The 25,741-nt window shown below is 44.9% G+C and overlaps 1 protein-coding gene across 4 annotated transcripts in view; it reads right to left on the reverse strand.

Annotated features, from left to right (window-relative positions):
• The window catches only part of TCN2 (transcobalamin 2), a 63,578-nt gene that overhangs the window by 27,406 nt on the left and 10,431 nt on the right, over positions 1-25,741 (reverse strand). The window contains exons 2-6 of one of the 4 annotated variants that reach the window (XM_073625366.1): positions 14,354-14,456; positions 13,909-13,978; positions 12,691-12,868; positions 12,333-12,478; positions 1,264-1,419 (exon numbers count right to left, since the gene is read on the reverse strand). In XM_073625366.1, the coding sequence (XP_073481467.1) occupies positions 1,264-1,419; positions 12,333-12,478; positions 12,691-12,868; positions 13,909-13,975 (547 nt within the window). In that variant the 5' untranslated portion in view covers positions 13,976-13,978; positions 14,354-14,456. Of the gene's footprint in view, positions 1-1,263; positions 1,420-12,332; positions 12,479-12,690; positions 12,869-13,908; positions 13,991-14,353; positions 14,457-25,741 lie in introns of all 4 variants that reach the window. The other 3 variants (XM_073625374.1, XM_073625356.1, XM_073625380.1) reach the window with 3 other exon arrangements.

Consider the following 25,741-nt stretch of genomic DNA (forward strand, 5'->3'; position numbering starts at 1 on the left):
GGCCATAAATGACTATGTTTTTTTATTTAACCCACCACACCATGTGAAGCATTTGCTCCTGACAATAATGACTCCATTCAGTCTGATCTAATTTTATACTAAATAGATGAATATTTGACTTTACAACAAATCCATCACAACCCAGAACAATTCACTGCCTTAAAACCCAAATACACAGGGGTTACCCTCTGTTAAAGTTTCACGTGAAAATGATCAGTAGATCGAGAAATACAGGCAGCTAACGCTACACAGTAGTATCCCCCTTTCCAATAAAAAGATTCTTGGACCGGTCCTTTCTTACTTCCCAAGACCCCAATAGGTCGTCACATATGTCTGCCTTTGGTTAGTAAAAGTTACGTTAAAGTAGAACTGAAAGGCAAAACTTTTTTTTTCCTCTCTCATTTTGGATACAGTAAGGGAGGAATTATAACCCATCGGATTTATTTATTTATTTATTTTTTTGCCATCTGTGTCCCATTGTGGAAATGTAACTTCACTTTCTGATCCAAAAAGGAAGTGAGAGGAAATCTCTGCAAGTTAGGTGAATCCTTTGGGGCCCCCCCAGGTCACCAGAACTAGTGTCCCAAATGGAAGATTTCCCCTCTATTACTTTTCTAAGGACAACTGAAAATTAGGGATTTTCTTTTACTCAATGATAATGGTATACAGGACAAATAGGGAAGGTGAAGCTCCCTAATGTTGGTGCAGACAGCAATAAAAACAGAAGAAAGGGGAGAAGAAGAAAGGGGAGAAGAAGAAAGGGGAGAAGAAGAAAGGGGAGAAGAAGAAAGGGGAGAAGAAGAAAGGGGAGAAGAAGAAAGGGGAGAAGAAGAAAGGGGAGAAGAAGAAAGGGGAGAAGAAGAAAGGGGAGAAGAAGAAAGGGGAGAAGAAGAAAGGGGAGAAGAAGAAAGGGGAGAAGGTTTTGCCTTTAGTTTTACTTTAAAAGGTTTTTATTTTATGATGTATTAGGGTAGTGCTGTTTCTGTGCTGAGCCACGTTTGCTAAAACCGTAACATAACGCACAAGGAGTTAATTAAATCACCAGTGTCATTCTAGATGTATTTTATTTAAAACCTTTTGGATCTTACCAACAGTTCATGTTTTGTGGATGTCCACACGCAAAACATACTGGAGACAATATCTATCTATCTAAAGAACATGCACTGATAGCAGGGGTTGAGGACTTGTTTGGGAGAATTCTGTGCTAGTGAAGATAAATCAGAAACCTATTTTCATACATTCTACATGGTCCCTGTATCTTACCTATTGAGATGGTTTTTCCATGGATAAACTGATTCTTTTCTTCAGCATAGGTGATCTTGTTGATAAAATGTTTATCAATTAACTTATCATTGACACACAATGCCAGAATACCAAGGCTGTATTGATAATAGCTGGTTAATGGTTTACCATATAGCGCTGTTAAGTGGAAACAGAAATAAATTAATTTACCACAAGTACAGAGCTAGCAACATTAGCAGTTGAAACTGTCGAAATTACAGGAAAGTAGGCAAAGTAGTTTTGATTAGAGTAGTGTGGGATTAGAACCTCTGCTGCCTGTGCTCCCACTGGGGGGAGGGCTCTGAAAGTAAAAAATTACTTTCAATCCGCTGCACGAACATTTACGTCGGCAGAATGGCACGGACAGGCAAATGGGCATACAGGTACGTCCCTTTTAAAATTTGTGGGCGCGTGCGCGCCGCCAGCAGCTCACGAGCGGCCCTGCCGCGAGCGTGATCTCGATGTCCGCGGGTATACCCGCGATCGTCTCAGAGAGGAAGAATGGGGAAATGCTAATATAAACAAGCATTTCCCCGTTCTGCCTAATGACACTGATCACCGCTCCCTGTGATCGGGAGCAGTGATCAGTGTCGTGTCACACGTAGCCCATCCCCCCTACAGTTAGAATCACTCCCTAGGACACACTTAACCCCTGCAGCACTCCCTCCTGGTTAACCCCTTCACTGCCAGTCACATTCACACAGTAATCCATGCATATTTAATCGCACTGATCGCTGTATAAATGTGAATGGTCCCAAAATAGCGCCAAAAGTGTTAAAAAAAAAAAAAAAAAAAATTAATAAAAATGTCATAAAACTAAACCCTATTTTGTAGACGCTATAACTTTTGCGCAAACCGATCAATAAACGCTTACTGCGATTTTTTTTACCAAAAATATGAAGAATACGTATCGGCCTAAACTGAGGAAAAAAAATGTTTTTTTTTTTATATATTTTTTGGGGATATTTATTATAGCAAAAAGTAAAAAAATAATGCTTTTTTTTTTCAAAATTGACGCTCTTTTTTTGTTTATAGTGCAAAAAATAAAAACCGCAGAGCCGATCAAATACCACCAAAAGAAAGCTCTATTTGTGGAAAAAAAAAAAAAAAAAGTCGTCAACTTTGCTTGGGAGCCACGTCGCATGACTGTGCAATTGTCAGTTAAAACGATGCAGTGCCGAATCGCAAAAAGTGCTGTAGTCTTTGGTCAGCCAAATGATCTGGGGCTTAAATGGTTACATAGGAAAACCACACCAAATAGGGAAACCATTTAAAATGTACTGTATATATATTCGGTATAATTATATTAAAGTTTAAATATATGTATATATGTTTTAATGTAAAGTTTACCAATTGCTTGGTTCTGGCATAATCTTAGGAAGGTATTTCATATACTGATATGCAATTCTCAGTACTTTGGTTTTCAGTACAAGGGAGACTCAAACTTATTTTGGGTAGTGAAAAGTGTCCCCCTCATGAATTGACCCCTTGGCAAAACCCAGTCCTTAGACTGACCCCAATACCTAATCATCCCCTTACTTGAACTCCTCTAAAACCCAATCACCACCCACCCTCCTAAAATTTGACCTACCCCCATTACTTAATGTAACCGATACCCAACCCCTAACTTTTAACTTGACTCTAAACCCACATCATATAAAAACTATCTATACATGCTGGATTATATGCTGTTCATACTCAGTCACTTTAAGATTTGTTTTCTGTATTCTGCAAAAAAATCTGGTTGATCCTGCTGCTCTATCCCCTCTTCTGTTCATGTCCCCAATTCAGCTAGGGATTTTGCTAATGCCAACTTTAGAGAGTTTCTATGCTGAGCATTTTCTCCCTATAACATCCTCCGTGCCCACTAACCAGGCTAAAAACACAATGTAGGGGATATTACATGTAGATTAAATCGAGGCTTCACCTCCCTCTTATTCTAAGACACAAGCTGGAAGGGGCATGACACAGAAATTTGCCCACACCATGTGATTGCAAAAAAATTAAGATTTAATTTCAAATACATATATTTGTATGACAATTTAAAACAATATTATTTATTTTTACTCTGTATTCCAAAGACTTTAATTTATTTGTATTATGTGACCAGCAGCTGATGACTAGATGCTCCTCCTGCTTCTGTTTCCCTGCAGACAGGCTGGGAAAGATCTGGGTCATGTGATAGCTGTACTGTATATCAATTGAGAAAAAAGGTACTTAGATATACAGAAGTAGAAGAGACTATGTAAACTCAACAGTATGTGTTTAGTATCACTTTAACCCAGTCCTCACCCTAACACTAATATAAAACGTCTTCACCATCCTGAAACACATTGAAACTTGACTCGAAACTTCTACAATGTAACCAAAACACTAAGGCTCGGTTTACAACTATGCTTTTTTTATTGCTTTTTGCAGAAATCCACTACAGTCCATTTAACATGGTTTCCTATGGTACACGTTCACATCTATGCTTTTTTTCAGCCGCTCAGTTTTTGGAAAGGGTCAGGGACTTTTTTAAACGCATAAATGGTGTTTTTGGTTCAATAGAGAAGCTGCAGAAAAGCATGTAGTGTGTTTTTTGCTGTGATTTTGAGCGCCAAGCGCGCGTTCAAAACAAAATTGCAACCGCAAAAAGCACCACAGAAACTGATCAAATGCAAACTGCATGGGTGTGAACCAAGCCTTAAAAGTTGAAGTCCAAGCTAAACCTAACAAGTCTTAAAAATGTTCCCTCCTCTCCCTCCTGCTACCTACGATGGCTAAAGTGTGTAAGAAAGATGTATATATTTAACTAATTTTCAGCCGGCTCTGGTCCAGTCACACAATCCAGATCCCATGTGCCAGCGCAACTGCAGGAGAGAGGAGGAAGCACCAACAATGGATGGGCCATAAGAGCCTATGGGTGGCACCACAGGTCCCAGGCATTCCCAGCCATTGTCAAGTACCCTCTTCTCTCATCTTAAGCTGACACAGGGAAGATCACATGACCAGTCACCTTTCTTAGAGCCCTTGCACACTGGGGCGGTTTGCAGGCGCTATTGCGCTAATAATAGCGCCTGCAAACCACCCCGAAAGTGCCGCTGCTTTCATTCCAGTGTGCAAGCCCGGAGGGCTTGCACACTGGAGCGATGCGCTGGCAGGACGGTAAAAAAAGTCCTGCCAGCAGCATCTTCGGAGCGGTGTGTATACCGCTCCCTTACCGCTCCTGCCCATTGAAAATCAATGGGACGGCGCGGCTATACCGCCGGCAAAGCGCCTCTGCAGAGGCGCTTTGCGGTGGTATTTAACCCTTTCTCGGCCGCTAGCGGGGCGGTTTTACCGACGATAAAATGCCGCTAATAACAGCGGCGTTTTACCGCCGACGCCACCCCCCGCCCCAGTGTGCAAGGGCTCTAACACAGGTTAATTAGCATAGGTGTTAGGAGGGGAGAGGGAGCATTTTTAAGATTAGTTAGGTTTATACTCAAAATTCTGCTTTAACCCAACCTTAACCCATTTCTCCATCTAACCTTAAAGTGGCTCTAAAATCTAAACATTTTTGCATTGCCTACTTTAAGATAAAAAAAAAAAAAAAAAAAAAAAAAAAAAAAGAAGGTTCCACTATTTTTATCACCCCTCACCCCTTATACTTTCCTGAGTCCTCACTCAATCTAGTGCTGTGGCCGTCTGTAGCAGCTTTTCTCACTCACAGGTTTTGCTGAGGAAGAGAGTGCCATTAGCTTCTGCTGCTGTCATTCAAATCCTGTGATGGGGGCGGGGCCAAGCCGTGCTGTCTATGGACACAGGCAGACCGGCTCAGGATCGAGCCCGCGGCAGGGGGCCACAATACTATGTGGCTTCCTGTGGCGGCACACCAAAAAGGAGGAGGAGCCGGGAGCGCCAGAGGGGGACCCCAGAGGAGGAGGATTGGGGCTGCTCTGTGTACTAGAATTGCAAAGAGCAGGCAAGTATAACATGTTTGTTATTTAAAAAAAAAAAATAATAATAATATCCTTTACAGTCACTTTAAAAAAAAAAAAAAGTGTAAAAAAATGCTAATTGGTAGATACAGTGGCTTGAAAAAGTATTCAAAGCCCTTAAATTTTATGTGATAGACCAACACAAGGGGGCACATAAAATTGTGAAGTAGAAAAAAAAAAAAAAAAAAAAGATAAATGGTTTTCAAATTTTTTTACAAATAAATATCTGAAAAGTGTGGCATGCATTTGTATTAGGCCCCTTTACCCCTAACTAAAACCTAATGGTACCAATTGGCTTCAGAAGTCGTCTAATTAGTAAATAGGGTCTGTGTGTAATTTAATCTCAGTATAAATACAGCTGTTCCGGGAAGCCCTCGGAGGTTTGTTAGAGAACCTTAGTGAACAAACGGCATCATGAAGGCCAATGAACACAGCAGACAGGTCAGGGATAAAAGTTAGAGAAGTTTAAAGCAGGGTTAATTAGAAAAAAAAAAATTAGATTATACACAAGCTTTGAACATCTGACCGAGCACTATTCAATCCATCATCCCAAAATGGAGAGAATATGGCACAACTGCAAACCTACCAAGACATGGCTGTCCACCTAAACTGACAGGCCAGGCAAGAAGAGCATTAAATCAGAGAAGCAGCTAAGAGGCCCATGGTAACTCTGGAGGAGCTGCAGAGATCCACAGCTCAGGTGGGAGAATCTGTCCACAGGACAAACTATTAGTCGTGCACTCCACAAATCTTTTTGCTCCACAAAGCCTTTATGGAAGAGTGGCAAGAAGAAAGTCATTGTTAAAAAAAAGGAAAAAGGGGTATATAACCATATACCAGGGATGTGGGACTTTGTATGAAGCATATGACAGCCCAGAGAATAATAAGGTGAATAATGGAATTTTATTGCACATTGCATTATACATACATATTCAAATTAGCACAGGTAATATTGACATACAAAAGTAATGAGACTATTGAGCACAGTTCATAATACATATGCTGATAGCAATAAAAGTATGCATGAATCACAATGATGATTCTACATTGGTAATAACTTGGTCATATCAAATGGTAAAAATATTTGGTGGAAATATTTAAAATTCCCATGTTCACCACAGAATAAAGGTGTATACCATTGATAAGAAAGGATATAGTCTGCAGAACCTATGGTCTCACTGGCCTGTGGGGGTACAAAATACATAATAACTTGAGGTTCTTGTAACACTAGTGGAAACACGACAATCAGATGCTCTACGCGTTTCGTGGCTTCTGCCACTCGTCAGGAGCAGGGGCGTGTAGTTTCTATAAAATTGAGAAATTTAAAAAAAATTTTTGAAAAAATGGAAACCAGTAAACATATAAGAGCAAGGTTTAGGGGTACAATTGGAACCACCATAACAAGACCTACTTACTCAGGTAGGGCCTGTTGAAGGAGTAATGGCGAGGCCCCACAGACAGTCCGGGAAACAACCCCCCACCGGGGGGCTTCACCTCATTCATTCACCTAACCTCCATCACCCCTCTCTGCCCATTCACCTCCTTCCTTGTCTTCACATCTCCCTCCCCCTCTTGTTCCCCCCCCCCTTGTTCTTTCCCCCCCTCTTCCTAGTCACATTCCCCCCTTTTCCCCCCTCTCCCCCCCCCCCTCTTCTCTCTGGAAGTTCTTCCTTTCTCTTTTTCTCCCTCTTTTGCTTCCCTCTCCCCCCTTCCCTCCTCCCCCCTGTTCCCTTACCATTTCTTCTTTTCCTCCTCCCTTATTTTCCTTTTCTCCCTCCTGCCCCTCTTCCTTTCCCTCTCCCCCCCCCCCCCCTCTAGTATTCTTCACTTCGTCTTGCTCACCATTGTCCCTTCACTCCCAGAATGTCCTCGGTTGCCGTGCCTGCCACGAGTGCCTCCCGTTCCCTATCCGCGTGGCTGCCCACCTCAGCTCCCGGTGGGGGGTTGTTTCCCGGACTGTCTGTGGGGCCTCACCATTACTCCTTCAACAGGCCTTACCTGAGTAAGTAGGTCTTGGTTATGGTGGTTCCAATTGTACCCCTAAACCTTGCTCTTATATGTTTACTGGTTTCCATTTTTTCAAAAAAATTTTTTTAATTTCTCAATTTTATAGAAACTACACGCCCCTTCTCCTGACGAGTGGCAGAAGCCACGAAACGCGTAGAGCATCTGATTGTTCTGTTTCCACTAGTGTTACAAGAACCTCAAGTTATGTATTTTGTACCCCCACAGGCTAGTGAGACCATAGGTCCTGCAGACTATATCCTTTCTTATCAATGGCATACACCTTTATTCTGTGGTGAACATGGGAATTTTAAATATTTCCACCAAATATTTTTACCATTTGATATGACCAAGTTATTACCAATGTAGAATCATCATTGTGATTCATGCATACTTTTATTGCTATCAGCATATATATTATGAACTGTGCTCAATAGTCTCATTACTTTTGTATGTCAATATTACCTGTGCTAATTTGAATATGTATGTATAATGCAATGTGCAATAAAATTCCATTATTCACCCTATTATTCTCTGGGCTGTCATATGCTTCATACAAAGTCCCACACCCCTGGTATATGGTTATATACCCCTTTTTCCTTCAAATATAAATGGGATGGATGTCTATGTCCTTACCAGGTCATGACATCATATAAAGTCCCTAGGGATGGAAATACACGATCTTACCAGATCATGGCTTCCTGAAAGTCCCTAAACCCCCCCTCTTTTCCTCAATTGTTAAAAGAAAGCCATACGAAGTCCTGTTTGTAGTTTGCAAGAAGCCATGTGGGGGACACAACAAACATGTGGAAGAAGGTTCTCTGGTCAGATGAGACCAAAATGGAACTTTTTGGCCTAAAAGCAAAAAGCTATGTGTGGTGGAAAACTAACACTGCACATCACCCTGAACACACCATCCCCACCGTGAAACATGGTGGTGGCAGCATTATGCTGTGGGGATGCTTTTCTTCAGCAGGGACAGAGAAGCTGGTCAGAGTTGATGGGAAAATGGATGGAGCCAAATACAGGGCAATCTTAGAAGAAAACCGGTTAGAGTCTGCAAAAGACTTGAGATTGGGGTGGAGATTCACCTTCCAACAGGACAACAACCCTAAACATACAGCCAGAGCTACAATGGCCATACATGCAAATATTTTATAAGGATTGTATTGCCAATAGATTTAGTGTCTGATTAAAAATATGATCAATGAAACTGTTTAATGTGCCATTCACTTAAGAGACTGTAAATAGATTTTTTTTAAATAACAAAACATGTTATTAAATATAAAAAAAAAAAAAAAAAAAAAAAAAAACCACACACACACACACACACACACACACACACACACACACACACACACACACACACACACACCTAACTTGTACTAGTCCATATGACACTCTGCTCAGTGATACCATATACTATACAGTGAGATATTAGTGATAATAGACATCCAAAAAAGAATACATAAATATAAATTTTATAGTCCACTATATAAAAAGCAATTTTTTAAAGGGAAAAAGCAAAAAAACGTGAAGTTCATCCATTTAGCAATGACTGTGTACTATAAAGCCATCACCCGACACCTCTAGGTGCAATGCCTGCTCACCTTAAATTTTGACCTATTACAGGTATTGCTGTATATTGTTTCCCTAGTGTTCCTTCAATTGGGTAGCCTCCCCTTGTGCTAAGCTTTCAAACTAGACCAGCTCTGCTTAAGGAAATGTGCTCCAAATATGTGAAAAGAATACACATACTCATAGCGTATTATGCCTTATATAAGACCTCTTTTAAAAAGCGGTTGTAAACCCTGCTTTGTTATTTTTACCTACAAGTAAGCCTATAATAAGGCTTACCTGTAGGTAAAATATCTCCTAAATCTACACGGTTTAGGAGATATTCACCCTGCATGCAGCCGCTGACGTCAGCGGCACATGCGCTCTAAAGATCCGGTGTACCGTGCCAAGACTTCAGAGCTTCTTGCCAGAACCTAGGGCTTTCGTGCGCATGCGCGGGAGTGACATAATGGCTCTGCCCACTCACAGCCCCGGAGCCCGCGATCTCGGAAGAAAGGATGGGAGAAGATGTCAGCCCCATCAATGGTGACTGGGCACCGCCGAGAGGGCTTCCGTCTAAGGTGAGTATTTCATAATGTGCTAGTATGTGATGCATACTAGCACATTATGCCTTTTTCTTGTAGGGTTTTTTATTTCAGCGGTTTACAACTGCTTTAATGGGTTAAAAATCACTTAGAAGAAACCTTGTTTACAGCACATAGATAATGTATAAAATCCACAATGGTAGATGGCCTCCTCACCGTTGCTTCCGGGTGAAGCAATGGTGAGGAGGTGATCTACCGCTGTGGATTTAGATCTATGTGCATTAAACAAGAAGGTTTTTTGTAAGCGATTTTTAATCCATTAAAAAGAGGTCTTATATAAAAGGTATAATACGCTATGTGCATATGTATTCTTTTCACATCCAGAGCACTTGTCCTTAAGTTGAGCTGGTCTAGCTTTAAAGCTTGGCAAACGAGGAGGCACACTTGGATAACATCATAAGTGTTTCAAAGGCGCCCACAAGACCTGTAATGAGTCAAAATTTAGGGTGAGCAGGCACTGCACCCAGAGGTGTTGGGTGATGGCTTTATGGTACAGAGTCATTGCTACATGGATGGACATCACTTTTTTTTGCTTTTTCACTTTTGAAAGATTATAATCCACTATATAAAAAAACTAAATAATTTTTTGGATGTCCATTATCACTAATATCTCACTGTATTGTATATGATATATGGATTAGTACAAGTTATATTTGTTTATTTATGTTTATTTGTATCCGTTTGAGCAGTGCACCCCTATTTTTTTTCTATTTAATAATTTATATATTATACATAACCAGAGCTTTTTTTCAGCGCGAACGCACCTCCAGCACTGAAAGTATGCAATGGCAATGGGTAGTGAGATGTGCCGAGGGGTCCAATGATGCTAGCTGCTGGGGGATTTATTGTTGATGGGAAGGGGTTCAATTTTTGCTGGGAGGGATCTACTGCTGAAGGTGAGGTCTATTGTTGCTGGCTGCTGGAGGGTCTATTAATGTTGGCTGCTAGGGGATCTATTGTTGCAGGGGGGCTTATGTTGCTGATGGTCAATTGTTGCTGGGGGGGGGGTCTTATGTTGCTGGTTGTCAATTGCTGCTGGGAGATATCTACTGTTGAAGAGGGGTCTATTGTTGCAGGCTGCTGGGAGGTCAATTGTTGCTGGTGGGGTCTATTGTTCCTGGGGTGGGTCTGTTGCGAGGTGGTATTTTTTTTTTGCAAGCGGTCTATTGTTGCTGGGGGGGATCTGTTATTAATGGAGATGTCTATTATTGTTGGTGGAATCTATTTTTGCTTGGGGGAGCTATTGTTGCTGGCTGCAAGGGATCCATTTTACTGCTTTTGTTATTGTTACCAAATTCCATACAGATTACTTAGCGCCACAAAATTATACTTGATTGTTTTCTTTAAAAGAGGTGGGTTTAGGGTGGAAACAAGGGAGGGTGCTTGAAGGTGGGTAGGGGGCGGAGAGAAGGGTTGCCTTAGGAGAGGGGAGTTGCTGCACCTATTCTCTGAATAAAAAAGCCCTGTACATAGCAGCGCATAAGTAGTCATATAATATTTGAACAAACATGTTATACTTACCTTCTCTGTGTGAAGCTTTTGCACAGAGCAGCAGCGGTCCTCTTCTGCACTCCTGGCTCCCCCCCCTGCTGAGTGCCCTTAAAGTGATTGTAAAGTATTTTTTTTTTTACTTAAGCATAACAAACATGATATACTTATCTGCCTTGTGCAGTTGGTTTTGCACAGAGCAGCCTGGATCTTCCTCTTCTCGGGTCCCTCTTTGGCTCTCCTGGATCCTCTCTCCTGTTGAGTGGCCCCACAGCAAGCAGCTTGCTATGGGGGCACCCGAGCCGCAGCTCCCTGTGTCCATTCAGACACGGAGCCCCAACCCGGTCCCGCCCCCTTTCTCTCCTCATTGACTGACTTTGACAGCAGCAGGAGCCAATGGCGCCACGCTGCTGTCTCAGCCAATGAGGAGGGGAGTCCCAGGCAGACGAGACACTGCTGTAACATTGCTGGATAGAGATGGGCTCAGGTAAGTATTAGGGGGTGCCGAGGGGGGCTGCATCACACAGAAGGCTTTTTATCTTAATGCATAGAATGCATTAGGATAAAAAAACCTTTTGCCTTTGCAACCCCTTTAAGCAAGTGGTTTGCTTTGTGGGCTCTTGTGTGAGCTTGATATACACACACACACACACAACCTGTACAACCACTTTAAATCATATGCAATTATCTACATTTCTGCAGTCAGATTTTCCATCCAGCCTGATCAAAATAATTGATTAAATTGATCAGTTTTGCCAAAAAAAAAAAAAAGAAAAAAAAAAAAACCTGCCAAACTATGCATCTTTTCGATAATTGATGGATTCAATCATATTATTTGATTCTGTGAAGAAACACCTGACCAGATTGTTACATGTATGACACCATTAGATGAGGCTGGTGACAGGATAGTGTAACTCCAACTGTTATGAGTGCCTGGATAATGTAACTCCAGCTAGGCATCTAACTTACTATACATGTATTGGCCATACACTGTGCAAAATTCGCTATGCAGGTGGCTATGTCAGCCTCTCTTGCTCGACATCGCATCGGAAAATTGTCAGCCGCTGTTCAGGTTTTCTGACAACCACCATAAGCGGCTGTCAGAATACAACAGCCTGACAGGAGGGATTCATTCATATGCACTGGTAGCACAGGTGGAGGAATCTGAACCTGCAGGCTGAACAAAAAATGATCTAAAAATGTATGATCAGCTTAATAGGTTTGATCACTACATCGTTTGAATAACTGCTTAGATAACAGGACTCACCACACAGAGTCTGGGTTCTTTTCAATCAATGTCAATATGTCCAGTAAGATTTTTACAGTACAGCAAACAATTCTAACCCATACTACCCAGAACTGAAAAACCTAATTCTATAGTATCATGTATACATGATAGAAGAGAAGGCTAGAGAGGTCTGAGCCTAGTCATTACCTAAACTTTCCTTTTCTTTGAGGAGATGATGTTTCAGACATGTGATTAACTTGATTCTATGTGTGACATCACAGGAAGCCTTCTGAGCCATCAAGTGAAGAGCGATTAGTCCTGTCTTTGGCTCAACATCCTTGGTATTTAAGCTGCTACAAAGACAAATATTGTTCTCAGTTTATTTTTTAAATCAGAAAAAACATAGTTAGAGACAAAAAAAAAAAAAAAAGTTCACTTTTCAATGAAATGGTGAAAATGTGTAAGTTAGCAAGTCACAATTTGGATTTAGCTGCAAAAGCACACAATGGTTTGAATCATGCATCCATAAATCATAAAACATGGTGTAGAATAATTACTCTGTTACCTGCTGCAAAGATCCTCGGGCTTTAGTTTTTGAACGTATTCCTTCTCCTTTTCCAGATTGTGCTCTTCAGAAAGACGAAGTCCAATATATACACTGGGATTGGCCTCTGTATCATGTGTTACCATCAAAAGTTTTTGATTTATTTCTCTAACCAAATGTTTTTGGTTTACTGGTATTTCTTTATAGAAAAAAAAAAAAAAAAAAAAAAAAAAAGTCAGGTCAAGAACCAGTGCAAATTAGTAAAACCTCATTCACAAAGCAAATATCTACAAGTTAATTGAAATTGTAAGGCAGCCTAAAGAGACCCTGTTAGCTTGCCCATTCAGAAAAAAGTGACAATGTTTGCTTACAGTGGTTCTAAAGTCTAATCTTATTGCATTCCCTGAATTAAAAAAAAAAAAAAAAAATTCCCACTAACTGTTCCCTCTACTCCACATCATCCCAAACACTTATCCGAGTCCTGTCAGCGATCGAGCGCTGTCCCGGCTGCACTTCCTGGTCTCACAGGAGACACAGGTAGCCATAGCCTCCTGCTGCTGTCAGTCAAATACTGTGAGGAGGGAGCAGGGGGAATGGTCGAGCTCCACCATGTGCAGTCTATGGATGCACACAATCCAGCTTGGGAGTATATAGATGCAGGGGTTTTAGATTTTGAAAGGACTTCCACTTTAAAGCGGTGTTCCGGCCAAAAAAATGAAAAGTCAGCAGCTACACATACTGCAGCTGCTGGCTTTTAATAATAGGACACTTATCTGTCCTGGAGTCCAGCGATGTTTCCACCACAACTGATGTTTCCATCAGCTGTCGAGTACTGCCGCCGCCATTGCGGATAAGGGTACCCAGCAGTGTAGACTTATGGCTTCACGCCGGGAACCCTACTGCGCATGTGCGAGGCCCCGCTCCTCTCTCCTACTGGCCCAGCGACAGGGAGAGGAGGAGGGAGGAAGCCCCACGGTGAGGTCACGGGCTGCAGCCCAGACTTCCGGAAGTGGGAACAGGATACCTGTCAAAGACAGGTATCCTGTCCCCCCTCCCCCAAAAGGTGCCAATTGTGGCACCGGAGGGGGGAGAGGAGACAAATGAGCGGAAGTTCCACTTTTGGGTGGAACTCCACTTTAAGTTAATAGTGTACTGTAATGGCTTGTAGTACTCCCCACTGGTCACTAGGGGATAACCTACTAACAAGTTCACCAAAATAAAATTATCTATTTTACTCACCAAACACTTTCCCTTGAACAATAAAAACTTGCATGGAGATCACCAGGACCAGCCAACTTAGAGCCATTATCTGCAAAAAGGGCTACATTATTAAATTAAAAAATACTTGTACACAGAGTTTTCTGCATTTATTAATGTGACCTTGTCAACACAGTATCACTTGCATCACTTAGCATACCTGCCAAGAGAAGCACATCTCATGCAACCTGCTGCTTTGCTGCTCCCCTGCGGCTGCAAGTTTTCTAAACTTCCAGGTGTATGAAATATCTGCTCCTGCACTGCATGCTGTGGTTCCTTCTGATGACACATACATCACTACAGGCCATGCAGTTGGGGAAAGCGTTTTTCAGCTAATCCAACCAGCGGAATACTTGCAGTGGCTGGGGAACAGCAAAACGGCAGTGTTTCACGACACATATTGCTAGAAAAGTAAGTATATTCCTACTTGTTTTAGTAAGAATGCTTTGAAGTATGAGTGAGCCTGTGCCGACTTTCTCCACTTTAGTGGCGAAACGCAGTTGAAGAGCAGATTACTTTAAAAAGTAGACCTGTAAAATCAATAAATAGCATTAACAATTAAACTTTATTTTCTCCCAATGTGAGTAAAGCTAATATATAGTCCAGTGTTTGACACCCTATATAAAATGCATTTTTACCACTGAATCTTTTTTGATAGCATATAGCTTACATACACAGAACAGCAGGAGATGCACATGGCTTCTGTTTTTTCAGTTATTTGTCTGTGTTCATGGCTGTTTGAGAAGTATGGACTTCATTAATTCTTTTTTATTTTTTATTTTTAAGTTGCTCAGGTCTTATGATAAAGCGATTACAATGGGCACCATTCAGTCAAGAAGAGTAGCAGCCACAACTGGACATGTCTGTGGGGCATAGGACAAGTATTGCAAGAAATATTAAAAAATTCTGTTTTTTTTTGTTTTTTGTTTTTTTTTTTACCAAAAGAAAGTTTTACTTGGGCACAAGAAAAATTGTTACATGTGGAAAATGCCCAAGTGTACAGGGACAAGGAACAAAATGCAAGAACAGTATACCAAAGCCAAGTGTGCACAGAGCAGTATTATGCCAAAGTAAGATCCAGGCGAAATTCAGACACAAAGACATTCAGAACTTAGCCAATAGGGATATATAAATCAAGAACATAAACAGATACTTGTCGGATAAGCTGGTATTCAATGTTTCAGCCCCAGGGTGCATGGTAGTACCTGAAGAGCCCCATCAAAGTAGCGAAGAAGTGATTCGTAAGTGCGGGTGAGTAGAATACCCAGGTATGGAAAGGAAGAGGTCCATTTAAAAGGAATAACGAGTTTAAAAGGAAATAGTAAAGTCAACAGAAAAAGATAAACAGTTAGTGCCACAGATTGTTGGGTTCACATAGAGTCTAGAGAGGGCTGCGAACTGGGAGAGGAGTGTTGGTAGATTGGGGAGGGAGGTGTGGTTATGTATAGAAGCATATTATTCACAAATAGAGCGATCTTAAGTTGGATGCAAGATATTCCCAGTGCTTTAATGTCTGCATGCTGGCGGATGTGCGCAACTAAGGGATCCAGGGCCAAAATGAATAACAGAGGGCATAGTGGACATTGAGAAAGGTATGGGCATGAAACCATGGTATCTAATAGATGTGCAAGTACATTCATAGGCTGCAGCTATTCACTGTAGGAATTGCCCTCCAAAGCCTAAATGCCGCGTACACACGACCGTTTTTTTCCGTCAGAATAAACTGACGGTTTTTCCGACGGAGTTCCGTTGAAACGGACTTGCCTACACATGATCACACCAAAGTCCGATCGTTTAGAACGCGATGACGTACAACAGGACTAGAAAAAGGAAGTTCAATAGCCAGTAGCCAATAGCTGCCGTCATTTTTGGTCCGTCGGATTAGCATACAGACGAGCGGTTTTCCCAATAGGAATTGATTCCATCGGAAAGATTTAAAACATGTTCTATTTCTAGGTCCGTCAAAATTTTCCCAAAGAAAAAGTCCGATGAAGCCCACACACGATCGGAATACCCGATGGAATGATTCCGTCTGACCTTTCTGCCGGAAAGTCCGGTTGTGTGTATGCGGCATTAGTGTTGCAGTACCAAATTCAGGAACGCCTTGCACATATCCACCAAAAAGCAACATCATTGCCCAAGAGTGTCTATGTGCCAGGTGGTTGAGAATTGTGTACCTAATGTCATCAGAGGCTTGGTGGTGAGCTACAAACCTGACTTGGACTTTGTAGATTAGGATACTGAGTAGAGAGTTTAACTGTTTTACTAACATTCAGGTTAGTATTATAACGTTAACATTTATTATTAAGATTGAGTGGTAGTTCACCCAAGTTTATGGATTCCTACCAGGTTTGGGGACCATGATTGCCTTTGAACACATTGGGGGAGAGGTGATCATTTGTTTTGAGTTGGTTGAATAATTTGATGAGGAAAGGTGCCACCACATCGCTCAATTTATTATAAAAAACAGAGTGGGGAACCTGTCAGGAGTGGGATGTTTTTGGAGAAGATTGAGATAGAAAGGGGTGAAAGAGCATAGAACTGATTCTATTACATAAAATTAAATAAAAGATCTGGCACATCCAGCGCATGTGACATGACTGCTGAGGTGCAATACACCCAGGTCCACACCAAGATCCATCCAACTTAGACCTTACCCCTTCTAACCATCAATAAAGACCACTTACCACCATTCATGTTGGAAAGGGCAAGGCCACAGCTTTTATTAAATTCAACTCTTTAACAACTTAAACATAACATTTAACATTCCACAGTGCCAGTCACAGTAGCACTGTGAGCACTCAGTTCCGACTGGTGGAAAGGGAGATAACTGAGGGGCCTGTCCTTACCATCAGTGCCGGACTGCCGTCTATCTCCCAATTAGCGTGAAGGGCGTACCTCTTACCGCCGTGTTTTGCTGGCAAGGTCACCAAAAACCGCAGCAAGCTGTGACATACCAACCATAGATAGGGCGGGAGGGTGGGCAGCTCTTACCGATCTTCTTCACCAAAAGGCCCAGAATCCCCTGGGGCAATCACCTTAGTGAGCTCAGGCCCAACCCCACCCCGTCCCCCCACCAATCCACCGTGACCCCTGGTCACCATACTCCGCCCTGGTTATGCCCCCATCAGTCAGGGCTCTCTTTCCCAATGGGTTCAAGAGGCCTGCATGACTGCTGAGGTGCAATACACCCAGGTCCACACCAAGATCCATCCAACTTAGACCTTACCCCTTCTAACCATCAATAAAGACCACTTACCACCATTCATGTTGGAAAGGGCAAGGCCACAGCTTTTATTAAATTCAACTCTTTAACAACTTAAACATAACATTTAACATTCCACAGTGCCAGTCACAGTAGCACTGTGAGCACTCAGTTCCGACTGGTGGAAAGGGAGATAACTGAGGGGCCTGTCCTTACCATCAGTGCCAGACTGCCGTCTATCTCCCAATTAGCGTGAAGGGCGTACCTCTTACCGCCGTGTTTTGCTGGCAAGGTCACCAAAAACCGCCACCCGCCTGTCAGTAATCTACTGACGGGCGCCCCACCGCAGCCAGCGCCTGTTCCACGCCCCTCTGGAGACCCAGATTAAAAATATCCAGCCCAATGTCATTCAAATGGACTCCATCACTACGCAGCAAATCGCGATTATCGCCCTCTAGGTCTCTGTGGCGGACCACTATCCCCCCTATCTGACGTACAAACTTAGCCACTTGGGCATTGACCTTCCTACGAAAATGTTCCAGAAGGGGGCCAGGGACATCACGCGCCCATACCGAGCGAGGCACGATTTCTGACCAAACAACAGTCAGATTATTAAATAAAGCACAACATTGGGCAATGTCATTTTTTACAGCAGATATGATGTCCACAGATCTCATATATCCAACGTCATTCCCACCCGCATGTATGACCAGGATGATGGGACCAGAGACGTGGGCACGAAGTTGCTGACATTCCTGAAGGACCTGAGGCCAACGTAACCCGCGCAACCCAATCCAGCGTATCCTCGCCACATCGTATGAGAATCCCAAGTTCCTGCCATAAGTTCGGATCTTTGCCCGGCGAGCGGCCCAGTATATAAAAGAATCCCCGAGGATCCAAATCTGTGCTGGAAAGGAACCTGGAAATCAACACAACAGATGTGGTCGGACATACAGAGAAAAACGAGATGACTCCCATCTACCTAAACGCTGAAGTTCCGTATCGGTGAAACCCAAACCCGAAGCGGCGGTCGCGGCGCCAATGCGAAAAGAGTGGGTGGAAAACTCCTTTGCAGGAAAGCCCAAAATCTCCAAGCAACGACGAAAAACGCGCAAAAATTGAAAACGGCTGAGAGAAGTTGAATCAGCATGGACAAAAAATGTAGGGGACAGGGGGCGCAAAGGCACGAAAGAGAGGGCCAGAGACACCGGACAAAAGGGGCCGCCGCAATAATGCAAGACTACCCGGCGACCCCTGCCAGAACAATCAGTTTTGGATGAACGTAAGAAAATCGTGACACTGCGGCGCGACAACGACACGTCCTCCCATAGGATGCCCCCCGGAGACAATTTTGATTTTGACACCAATTCACCGATGCGAAAGGCACCAAAGAAAGCCCAAGAAAAGGATACCCGGAAAAGAAGGGTCTCGTATTCCGATGAACACACATTCGGAAGAAGAGACAAGATGGCCAAAAGAATCTGAATGGAAACAGGGCGCCTGGTGTCCGGGAGGTGCGTAACCCGCTTCCAACCCCGAACAACCCGCCGGACAGGGAAAGATTTAGTTACATCTTCCCACCCTAAGAGCTGAAACCAAAATGACAGGGCCGACAACGCGGATGAAACCGTCGACCCGGAGACGCCTTTTTCCGCCAGAAAGACTAAATAGGCAAATATGGTTAAACGACGGTCGTCTGGGGAATAAATGTTGAACTCACCGCCTGACGCCTGGACCCACTCATGCCAAACCCGGCAGTACGCCGCCCACGTCCGTGAAGAAAGCGACGACCGAAGGAGCTCTGTCAAACGCCGGAAAGGAGGTTCCATAAGTGGGCCGGACAGGGGAGGCCCTCCAAAGAAGCCATGGGAGCCAGTGTTCGAAAACGGCAGAACTGTTGACGAGAAAGAGCATCGGCAATATCATTAGAAGCACCCGGTACATGCCTAGCCCTAACGCAGATGTTAAAATGTAAACGTTTTAAAACTAAAAACCGTAGCAACGAAACGACCGGAGGAGAACTGGCTGACTGTTCACCACCTGCACCACACTCATGTTATCCGACCAGAAGACCACCTGGTGATTGCGCAACCTGTCACCCCAGAGCTCAACAGCAACAATAATTGGAAACAGCTCCAGCAGGGTGAGGTTCCGCAACAAATCCATGTGGGCCCATGAGGCCGGCCAGCGTTCAGCAGCCCATTCCCCTTGAAAGAAAGCGCCGAACCCACAGGAGCCTGCCGCATCGGTATATAACTCCAGCTGTGGGTTCGGCACTTCCTCCCGCAACCAGCACGACTGTCCATTGTAAGTCTGCAAGAATGATAGCCATATCCCCAAGTCATCCCTCATAGGCTTGGTGATCCTGACATAGTGGTGAGGGGCAGTTATGCCCTTCGTGGCCCATGATAGTCGCCTACAGAAGGCCCTCCCCATCCAGATGACCCTACAGGCGAAAACCAGATGACCCAACAACGACTGAAGCGGTTTCAGCTGTAATTTCTTCGCCCCTTTAGCCAAGCGGACCAACGAGAGGAGCCTAGACAACTTGTCACTAGGCAACCTAAAAACCATCGCCACCGTGTCTATCTCAATACCTAAAAAGGACAGGACTGTGACGGGGCCCTCCGTCTTGTCAGCGGACAGTGGGACGGCGAAAAGCCGGCATGTATCCTGAAAAATAGTGAGCAGCCGCAGACACTGCCCACTGCCCGCTGGACCCACAAAAAGAAAGTCATCAAGATAATGCAAAAGGGACTGAATACCCGCCTCCTGGGTGACCACCCAGTCAAGGAAGCTACTAAATAGCTCAAAGAAATAACACGAGATGGCACAACCCATAGGAAGGCACATGTCGAAAAAATAGCTACCCTGAAAGTAGCAACCCAGGAGGTGGAAACAGTTCGGATGGACTGGGAGGAGGCGAAATGCGGACTCTATGTCCGCTTTCGCCAGAAGGGCAGACTGCCCCGCTGCCCTAACCAGCTGAAGCGCCCTGTCAAAGGACGCATAGTGCACTCTGGATTCCTCCCTGTCAATGCCATCATTCACCGAGGAACCAGAAGGGTAGGAAAGGTGATGAATGAGGCGAAATTTTCCCTCCGCCTTTTTTGGGACCACACCGAGAGGAGATACCCTCAGGTTGTGGAAAGGAGGGAGATAAAATGGGCCTGCCATTCTTCCCAGTTCCAATTCCTTCCAGAGCTTCTCGGCCACGACGGACTCGAATTCTCCCGCCGATTTTAAATTATGAGACATGGTCGGGGCGGCTGACGGGGTAAAAGGGATCCAGAAACCGCGGTCCAAACCGTCCCGCAAAATCAGGGCCTCTCTACGAAGGGGGTACCGGTCTAGCCAGGGAAGCATCTCTATGACGTTCACCGGCGTCCTCCGGCTTAGGAAGGTCAGTCTTGGTGCCGAGTCTAGAAAACGATTGTTTTCCCTTTCGAAAACACTTACTGGCGGGGTGAGCCCCTCCACAACTGGAGCACTCATGCCTGAAGCGACAGGCGGAGTACCACTTGCAGTGGCTTTCGTTGAAAAGCCAGCAGATACCCTTCTTTTGAGCGGCCGACGCTCTGGACTGAGGGGCGCCGACCGCGGACTGAAAGGACGAAGGCCTGTGAGGGCACATAAGCAGCAACCACAGGCTACCGTCCTGACAATCAAAACGAAATTCCCGACGTGACGCCATTTTTTGCCGAAATTGAGTGTCATAGTGGAACCAGCACTGGCCCCCATAGACCTTGTATGCACCCCAAATAAGGTCTAAATAGCAAAATAACGAGGTAGCCAACTCCGGGAACCGCTCACTGAGCACTCCCGCATAGGCACAAAACCCCTGCAGCCAGTTCCCGAACGTTCTAGGAAGCTGTTTGGGTTTGTCACCCTGCGCCGATACGTCAACCCGTCGGGATTTGTCGATCGTCTCCCTATCCGGCGGAACGAGGGTAAGAAAGTCGATGAATTCGCGACGCCATATCTTCTCTTTCGTCTCTTCCGCCAAGTGGGTACCCGTCGGCGACACAGCCCACAATGCACCCCCATAAGCGGAGGTGGGGTTGGGCGATCCCGAGACACCCATACTAGAGAGAACAGATTTTACAACCGACGCTATGCGATCCTCCGGGCCCGATACGGAAGCATCAGCAGCTCTACCCCAAATTAACTCGCAGTCATACTCACTTGGTCGAGGAGGCATCGCGGGTGATGGACGATCGGCCACCGGGCCCGGCAGCGAATCCGATTCCAAGGCGATTTCAGAAGCTTGCAAGCGTAGGCGGGCTGCGTAATCTGCTGTGCTGTCCCGACTCAGGGAAAAGTCCAAGGGCGGGGGTCCAACCACGGACCAGGTCGAATCCGACTGACCATGGACAGAGGCTGAGCAACGGCAGGTACACCTGCCAGCTCCTCTTGGTTGACCCGGGGCGGATGCCGCCGCCAGCCTGGGTCTGGAGCCGAGATCCCCCGCCCTGACGGGCGCAGGGGGATGAGGAAGGGCAACCGATGCAGGCATCCCATCAGGACCGCCATCCCGGACCGGCACGTAGGGACACGGTTGCCCCACCGACGGGGTGGAGGTCAAACGCACTCGGCTGGCCTCCGCCCTGCGGGGCGCAGGAGGCTGCCGGTGGGCACGGGTTATCAGAGGGGGAGGGGTTAACCGCACATCGCCCGCCCTGCTGGGCGCAGGGGAGATGTGCCTCGCGCCAACCCCCGCATCCTGGGACGTGGGAAGAAGATACCTGTCCCCTGCCCTGCCGGGCACAGAAGGAACTCTGCAGGATTGATCCTGCACTTGTGCTAACATGCCTGCCCAGGCAGGCGCAGGGGGATAGTGCTGTGGCCCATCATTACTTTCTCCACACACCACACTGCTGTGCTGCCCAGCGTGCCTAGAATCCAGCTGTGGTGTGTGGAGATTCAAAACTCCCGCCCTGTCAGGCGCAGGGAGCACTCCGTCCACCAGATGGCGCCGGACCGGCTCCAAGTCCCCGGCAGAGCGATCCTCGCCGGCTCGAGGACAGCTGCGGAGGACGCAGCGGCGGCCGGCGGACCGACCCGCCTCCTCCTCCCCTTCATGCCCGAGGATTGCCCAGCGGAGGAATAAGCGGATCGGCCGCTCAGGACCCCCCCGCCCTCCGCGCTGGCGGCAGTTCTCCAAGGATGAGTGAGGGGGCCGGGGAGCGCTGCGGCTCCAGCCCGGCCGCCTCCCACATTAGAGGGGGGGGCGGGGTGAACGCTGGAGCGGGGGCTGCGTGACCGGGGACAGCGCGACGAGGCCCGAGTGGAGGCCTTAGCCCGCGCAGGGTACCTTCTCCGTGCCTGAGGACAACGGGGGGGGGGCAGAGGAAGGGTGTTTCCCCATCGGAACAGGCAGGGGAGAGACAGGCGCAGGAGTGGGGGGAGAAGAGGACGGATGTGGAGGGGGGCAATAGGAGGCCCTAGAGGGGCTGGGGCTGAGGCGGGAAGGCGGCCGAGTTCGCCTTCTAACCCTGGGGGGGGGAAACCTGAGGGGGATCAGGTGTGGGAATAGGAGAGGGATCCCCAGGAGTCAGGAGGGAGAAAAGCCACCCTGCCTGACCCTGAAGAGCCATCTCTCGGACCCTGGCCAGAAGAAGCTCGGTGTCCATGGTTGGAGGACAGGGCGGGGTTCAGCCAGCTCTTACCGATCTTCTTCACCAAAAGGCCCAGAATCCCCTGGGGCAATCACCTTAGTGAGCTCAGGCCCAACCCCACCCCGTCCCCCCACCAATCCACCGGGACCCCTGGTCACCATACTCCGCCCTGGTTATGCCCCCATCAGTCAGGGCTCTCTTTCCCAATGGGTTCAAGAGGCCTGCATTCTTTATGGTTTGGTATACACAAGTACAAATCCGTACAGATACGCTCCACTCTTTGTCTATTACTAGTTGGCGAGTGTTTGAATAGTCTAGAGGCCACATCTAATTCTCCTTCAAAGAGTGCTGTGTGTTCTTTATTGCAACGAGCGTTGTGCTGTGATGAGATGGCGCAAATGACCGTTTTATAAGCTTCCTAGAGTGTGGCATAAGAAGAAACTAAATGTTAATTTAGCCGAAAATAGTAAACTGAGTGCAGCCTAAATGGTTGTAAAGGCAGGTGTTTTTTTTTCTTTTTTTTTTACCTTACTGTATTCTGCATGCAGCTTCCCTCCTATCTACAATGTGCATGAGAGGAAAGGCTCTCTCGGCTTTCTCCCTCCTCATTGGCTCAGATATAATTAGCTCCCACCGATCAGAACCAGTGACGAGGGAGCAGGGGCGCAGCCAAGACCCGCATGGCATGGCTCTCAGGAGTGAGCAGGCATGAGTGCCCTCATAGCAAGCATCTTGCTATGGGAGCACTCGGCAGGAGGAAGAGCCAAAAGTGCCAGCAGGGGACCCAAGAAGAGGAGGATCAGGGCTGATCTGTGCACGACCACTGCACAGAGCAGGTACATACTTTACATTCACTTTAAGATCTTCCAAATTATAGGAAAATGAAACAAGGGAGTAATTTCAGTTCCAGGACGAGGTGCTTGGATTATGTACTGGCGTCACATTACTCATCGATGTCTTGTTCTCCCGTGTGCCACGTCATCACTAGTGGCGCTGGCGCGCAGACGTGATGCTATTTACATTAGCGATCTTCACGAGGTACTGGCATGCGAGCGTTCCCATTGCTTGGTAGCTGCAGACGTGCCTCCCTTTTGATCTCTGTGTGACGTTGGTGGTCATCCCCAGCCACAATGGAGTAACTGTACTCCATATACCCTACGAGACATTCCCTGGGTTCACGTTTTTTGAACACTGGGCATTACTGGACTGGGTCATCTACACAGGAAATTCTAGGTACTATTTGGCAATTTAATTATATTTTTATATAATTATTCTCACATCATGCAGGTTTTTTGGTGTCCCTTTTTATTGTCATATCCCAATTTTCCTTGGCGATTCCATTTCCCAGGATTGGGACATATTAATCCCTCTTTATCACCATCAATATGCTTCTCGTCCAGTTTTTTTTTTGCAACTTATTTACCGATTGGTCACATATAAGTGTACTTTGCACTAAGTAATAAAAATATATATATATTTCATTACACTATTTATAGATTTTTTTTTTTTTTTTTTTATAGATGGGCTTTTTACACATGTGGCTCTCACTACCCATCATTGGGAAATCTATTCCCGGGGTATGCCTTTCTTGTTGGTGTTTCCATCTGTGTCATGGGGATCACCGACTCAGCTCCCGGGGCTAATGATCCTATGCCCTCCATTGCCCATGCTCAGACTCATGACTGGTCTGTAAGTATGAGTTGGGGGGGGGGGGGGGGGGGGGGGGATCTACCTTTGTACTATTTTTCTTTCTAATCATTATCCTACCTAAAACTTTTATAGACATCTATACCGCATCTTCTCCTGAAGAGTGGAAATGTAGCCATGAAATGCGTCGAGATGTTTGATGCGTTCTATGTTACCATCATATATTACCTATTATATGTTATTTTGGATTCTACCAACTTGAATACACAATATACCTATTACTGTGGAGACACGTATCAATGAGTCTGGCGATTTTATGATGTTACTACTGTGATACCAACATGTTGCTATGTCAATATGCCATTATGTATTATATTATGGAATTAAAAAGTTTCCTTATTTTTACTGTATTATATTGTATGTATTATGTCATGATGCAATATAAATGAACACAATCATGATTTATCCACCAGACATCATTGTGCTGTGCTACCTCCCTGGCTGCATGATTCATATAAAGTCCCAAACCTTGCTCTCAATTACCTAAATGTTGGGGATGGAGGTACAACAAAATGTCCTCATATAAAGTCCCAAATCCTTTTTCTTTTTTCTCATTATATTAAAAAGTGAAACTTTACCCATACCAGTTTGATAACAATTAATGTTTTTAACCGGAGAAAAAAAAAAAAAAACCCACACATAATAATAATAATAATAATAATAATAAAAATGCCATAAATCTATCCCCTATTTTGTAGACACTAACTTTTACGCAAACCAATCAATATACGCTTATTGCGATTTTTTTTTTTTTTTTTTTACCAAAAATATGTAGAAGAATACGTTTCGGCCTAAAGTGAGGAAAATGTTTTGTTTTTTTTTTAAATATTTTTTGGGGATATTTATTATAGAAAAAAGTAAAAAATAATGCGTTTTTTTTCAAAATTGACACTCATTTTTTGTTTATAGCGCAAAAAATAAAAACCGCAGAGGTAATCAAATACCACCAAAAGACAGCTCTATTTGTGGGGGAATAAAAAAAAAAAAAAAAAAAAAAAAAAAAAAAAACACATCAATTTTGTTTGGGAGCCACATCGCACGGCCGCGTAACTGTCAGTTAAAGCGACGCAGTGCCGAATCGCAAAAAGTGCTCTGGTCTTTTGCCAGCCAAATGCTCCGGGGCTGAAGTGGTTAAAAATATACATTTCACATTAATAATTATGCTACTTAAATTACTATGTTCTGTAAATTGCCTCCAGCATTGCTCTTGTTTCTTCTGAATGAAGACCACCATTTTGTTGAAGCCCAGAGCAGTCACTTCCTTATTGGAAACTCTCTCCATAAA

This window comes from Aquarana catesbeiana, linkage group LG01 (assembly GCF_042186555.1).
Source record: "Aquarana catesbeiana isolate 2022-GZ linkage group LG01, ASM4218655v1, whole genome shotgun sequence".
NCBI lineage: Eukaryota > Metazoa > Chordata > Amphibia > Anura > Ranidae > Aquarana > Aquarana catesbeiana.